General features: G+C 40.8%; 1 protein-coding gene across 1 annotated transcript; it reads left to right on the forward strand.

Moving 5' to 3' along the window:
* The first annotated feature begins 673 nt into the window (after positions 1-673).
* On the forward strand, positions 674-4,513 carry LOC149843300 (pollen receptor-like kinase 2). Its single transcript, XM_090000876.1, has 3 exons — positions 674-1,342; positions 2,110-2,755; positions 3,822-4,513. Exons 1-3 carry the CDS (start codon positions 674-676, stop codon positions 4,511-4,513), a joined length of 2,007 nt encoding a protein of 668 aa, XP_089857002.1.
* Positions 4,514-5,552: the final 1,039 nt, after the last annotated feature.

Here is a 5,552-nt window from a genome sequence, read left to right on the forward strand (position 1 = left end):
AGGTAAGTGATTTTCTGGCGATACTATATGTATCGGCCGATTCAGGCCAATAGGCACAGATACTGCACCGTTTTTTCCAATGTCATCAAACACACGCACAAAAACACACACGATATATATATATATATATATATATATATATATATATATATAGAGAGAGAGAGAGAGAGAGTAAGTTAGTTGAGAATCGAGACTCGCAATACCAGCAATCTCGCTGTGTATGTAGAGAGAGAAAACATAGAGGTGTAATGCCAGGAATTATGGGCAAAGGAGAAGCATACACGCAAAAAGTGTACATCAGAGTATCACATGTAATGGTACTTGCATGTTTTAGGTGCCTAACACTGTTTGGCTTGCACAGAAACAGATTTGAACATTGATGGCCACCCTTAAATTACTCTGACGCCAGCTCATATCGTCCATATATAGTGGACTTTGTCCAGCTCCACAAATTTCACACGTTTGTTGTTGGAGCTAACTCCCCTCCTTGTCATCTCATATCCACTTGATCATCAACATTCACAAAAAGTACTCAGTTTGTCTTGGTTTGTTACTTTGTTTGCTGAAAGAGCATTGCTCAACAAGCTTTGCATCTCTAGATTCAATTCTTTCAACTTGTGTCTAAACATCCATGAGTGACACCAGCACCTATAGCACGTGCACCCCTCCCACCATGTCTTCCTTCATCTCCCTTGCACGTGCCACTGCACATCGATGCGCCATTGTCATCGTTTGGGCAACCATGTGTTGCCTGGTTCCTTGCATAACCGCCTCGCCGGACTCCGATGTCGTGTCCTTATTGAAGCTCAAAGAATCCCTTGTGAATGCTGATGTTCTTGTGAATTGGAACACATCACAACCACCTTGTAGTGGTGATCAGGCCATATGGACCGGGCTCAGGTGCGAAAATGGATCCGTTACGATCATACAACTTGAAGGGCTTGGCCTGAGAGGGATCATTGATGTTGATGCACTTGCTGGCATCCCTACACTGCGATCAGTGAGCTTCATGAACAACAAATTATCAGGTCTGATGCCAAACCTTGGCAGGCTTGGTGCACTTAGAGGGATTTTCTTGTCAAATAACCAGTTCTCTGGTGAGATAGTCACGGATCGGTTCGCGAATATGGCATGGTTGAAGAAGGTATGGTTGTCTGGAAACAACTTTTCCGGGCCAATTCCTGCATCTCTTGCATTCAGTTCTCGGCTTCTGGAATTGAGGCTAGAGCAGAACCAGTTTAGTGGGGAAATACCAGATTTTGGACGAACCCAGCTGGCAATTTTTAATGTGTCTTACAATCAATTAGAAGGGGAGATACCAGCCGGCCTCAAAAATATGAATGTTAGTGCTTTTGAAGGTGAGTTACTCAATGCAGCATAACCATGGGAGTCTTTTTCTTCACCAACATGAGTGGTAGATAATAGATATCATCCAGAACAGATATCAAGATCGCCATGAGGATTGATAGTTAAGCTAATATGATGATCATCATTAGCGTCATCTAGAACAAATGTATCTTTAACTATTTTTTGGTCTTATCATTGATAATGGTCTTTGTTGCCATGAATATCTTAATTGTTTGTTATATCATCATCATCATTATCATTATCATGGTAATTGTTGACATCATTTCAATGGTCTTGACAAAAGTGAATTTGAGAAAAACTAATGAAGGAAAAATAAGACAGATGCAACAACTCACACCAACATAGTAGTCAATTCCTTCTTGTCGTTAACTGCATATTTGCCATCAATGGAATCGTCCTTGCTCCATCATGGATAATAGGATAACTGTATAACTCACCAACTTATTAATTATTTGCTGTTAACATCATTACCTTTGTATGATAATATGTTAACATCATAATCAACATTGTCACTGATGCTAATTATCATCCCCATTATTATGAATGCCACATATCAAACAGTTTATCTGCCATTGTTACTGATGAAACCATTATTGATCATTAGCCATTGTTTTGCATATCATTCTATGTACTTGCTCCTTCAACAAGTACACATGGTGAAAGAATATCATTTAATTTCCTTTTCTTTACTGTAACATGCCTTTGAGTTGCCTCTAATGGTTTTTTTTCTAACTTCAACAGACTCTTAACAAGTTTTCCGTGGCACTGTTGTCCGGCCATGCAGGAAACAAGGCCCTATGCGGTCCACCATTACAAACGAGATGCCCTCAACAAACCACCAGAAAGAACACCTTTGCTCCAATCATAATAGTTGCTGTATCTGCTGTAGCAATCGTCATCTTGTTTGCAATCATCGGTGCCGGAATCATGTTAGTGAATCGCCGGAGTGAACCACAGTTTGGCCACTCACCGCATAGCTCTAAGAAGGTGGCATCTCCTGCAGAAGGTTCATCGAGAAAGCGTGGTGGCGGCAGCACTAACAAGAAGGCCATCAAGGACAGCAACATAAATGAGCTTGTCTTTGTGAGGGATGACAGAGCACCATTTGATTTGCAAGACTTGCTTAGATCATCTGCTGAAGTACTGGGCAGTGGGAGCTTTGGGTCTTCATACAAGGCTGTGCTACTGGATGGTACTCCAATGGTGGTGAAGAGGTATAGGGAGATGAACAACTTTGGGAGAGAGGAGTTCCATGAGTACATGAGGAAACTTGGGAGGTTAAGACATCCCAATATATTGCCTTTGGTGGCTTATTACTACCGAAAGGAGGAGAAGCTGCTTGTCTATGATTATGTTATAAATGGAAGTTTAGTCTATCTTCTTCATGGTAAGATCCCTTGGTAACACTTTATCTAATTCACCTGAGGAAAAGAAAATGACATTAGCTTTTCATATTGAGAGAAGAAAATAATTGGATTCAGAATATGTGACTGTCATGATTGATTAAGCACACAGCATGGTTTCACCTACATGATTTAAAGGCCATATGTTTCTTTGGAGTAACCTGGATGATATGTGCCACTCTAAAAGGATATTGCAGTATCTAATTTTCATTATCCCCTAACCATGTTAGCTACCAAATGATCAAGGAAATCATGTCCAGTGAGTTGGATCTGTCTTCTGTTAGAATGTTTTTTGTTGGTGCTTGTTATAGGCTATGTCACAATGACACAGCTGACACTTATATACATTGTTTTAATATTATTTAATACTTTTTTAGTAATGTTTCAAGAAAATGTAATTTTTTACATTAAACTATTAAAAAATAGCTTTTTATTTATTAAATTTTTTAAAAATCCATGTTGCCTGCATCTTATTTTTTCAGCAAAATTTAAAGTCGAGTCATGTGTTGGGTCATACCCTTATCTTTGTGACATAGGTTACAGCATGTCAGCTATTTTTAGTACACATGCACGCGAGCACATGAACTTTGTGCTTTGCATGCATGCATGAAGTACCGACACATGTGCAGGTGAATGCATGTATGTGGATGCACACACACACATCCCATTCATGTGTGCACAGGACAGGCTGGCCTCTTTGATATTTGAGGCCACCGCCTAGGGGATCAAATGAAAATATATATATAACGCTTATATTTCACACTGAGGGCCTCCAATGAAACATGGCACATGCATGTGCCTCATGCTGAGGGGCCTCCAATAAAAAAATATATGGAGAAATATGAGCCTCCAATGAAATATGCCTAGGGGCTCAACTTCTCTTGAGCCGCCCCCTGTGTGTGCATGCATTACTCGGATGTGCACGAATGCAAGCACTAAGCATGCATGCCAAAACCTTGACAATTTATTGCACTTGCATGTTTTTTAAACGCTTGAAACAATTATGAAAGCCACAATTCATGAACTAACCATGACTATGCCACCTTGCAGGTAACCACAATCAAACTTTTGCACCACTTGATTGGCCAACACGTCTGAAGATAGTTAAGGGTGTGGCAAGAGGCTTGACATACCTCTACTCAGAGCTTCCTAATCTACTTCTTCCTCATGGTCACCTGAAATCTTCCAATATCCTCATAGGTGAAGACTATGAACCCCTCCTCACTGACTATGCCCTTTCACCAGCGGTTAACATGCAGCATGCAGCACAACTGATGGTGGCCTACAAATCCCCCGAGTTTCTCACAGATGGCCTTCCTACAAAGAAGTCAGATGTGTGGAGCTTGGGGGTGTTGATCCTAGAGATACTGACAGGGAAGATACCCTCAGTATATCTTAGACAGGGGAAGGGCGGTATAGACTTGCATGGTTGGGTCAATTCTATGCTGAGGGAGGAGTGGACTGGGGAGATCTTTGATGAAGAGATGGGGAGCACTAAAGGAGGGCAAGATGAAATATTGAAGCTGCTACAAATTGGGTTGGCATGTTGTGAGGAGGAGGTGGAGTATAGATGGAACATGAGGGAAGCATTGGCAAGAATTGAAGAGTTGAAGGAAAGAGAGGGGGTCATGGGTGAAGAGGACTACCCATCATATGACAAGGAAGAAGGGGAGGGGCACTCACCCTCACCTAGGGGTGATAGTGGAAATGGGTTCTACCCTTCTGCAGTACACGGGTTGTAGGAATTATGGTGAAGTTGGGACAGAAGATGGGAGAGGTGGACAAAGAGATGGGGAAGAGTACTTTTGATTATCAAGAAAAAGGGTGAAGGGAAGAGTTGTGCTGTGTACAAAATGCCAATTTTGATAACCACCTTTGCGGCGGGATCGTGATGACTTGGGATGTATGCAAAGGTTGTGGTTGAATTGCACTTTATTTGTAATTTTGATGATCAAGAAAAGGGTGAGGGTGGTTATCTTTGTTTGTGTACAAAAATGCCAATGTTGACAACCAACTGTGGTCGAATCATGTTGGGAGTTGGGACGTATGTTAAGGCGGTGGTTGAATTGCACTCTTTTTTCTATTTCTTGCCTTCAAAGATAGTTTCTTCCTGGTAGGGTATTCCATAGGATACCAATGTTCATGGGGGTGATATGATGCGGATCAGGGGGTCCCGTAACATAAGATGGCAACGTTCATGGTGTGTGTTTTTGAGAGAGAGAGAGAGAGATTAGGGCAAGTCTGGTGTGAACGTGCATACAGAATCAATGAGTCGAAACTCATTGGCGCAATTTGTCCAGTAAAATCATCACCGAGATCACTAGATTCCAATTTGCAAACAGGTTTTTTCCAGAAATTCAAAAAAAAAAAACGGCTGTAAATATTTTAAAACCCAAGACTAATACCCAGCAAATGACCACGTTGAATATAATCAGAATTGAAACAACTCATACCTATATGTACGTTTATATCACACACACGGATAAGTCTGTGCAAGTTGTTTTGACTCAACTGACCCTACAAATGTGTTCAGCAAAGTGGATTTGTTAGAGATAGACTCCTGGGTCTTTTTTTGACAAAAAAAAATTGAAGCCATGAAAATTTGATGCATATGTGGCCATTGATTTTTGAATCACAAAAAAAATGTACACATTCCAGATTTCGATAACTCAAAAGTCGCTCTCCACCAAACAGCCCATGTAAATCATACCTATAAAGTTGGATTCACTTAAAAGAACATAAGCAATAAGATACCTTATCGTTCGACTCATTAATACTGTA

Source organism: Nuphar pumila, chromosome 3, assembly GCF_984573655.1.
Source record: "Nuphar pumila chromosome 3, dmNupPumi1.hap1.1, whole genome shotgun sequence".
Lineage (NCBI taxonomy): Eukaryota > Viridiplantae > Streptophyta > Magnoliopsida > Nymphaeales > Nymphaeaceae > Nuphar > Nuphar pumila.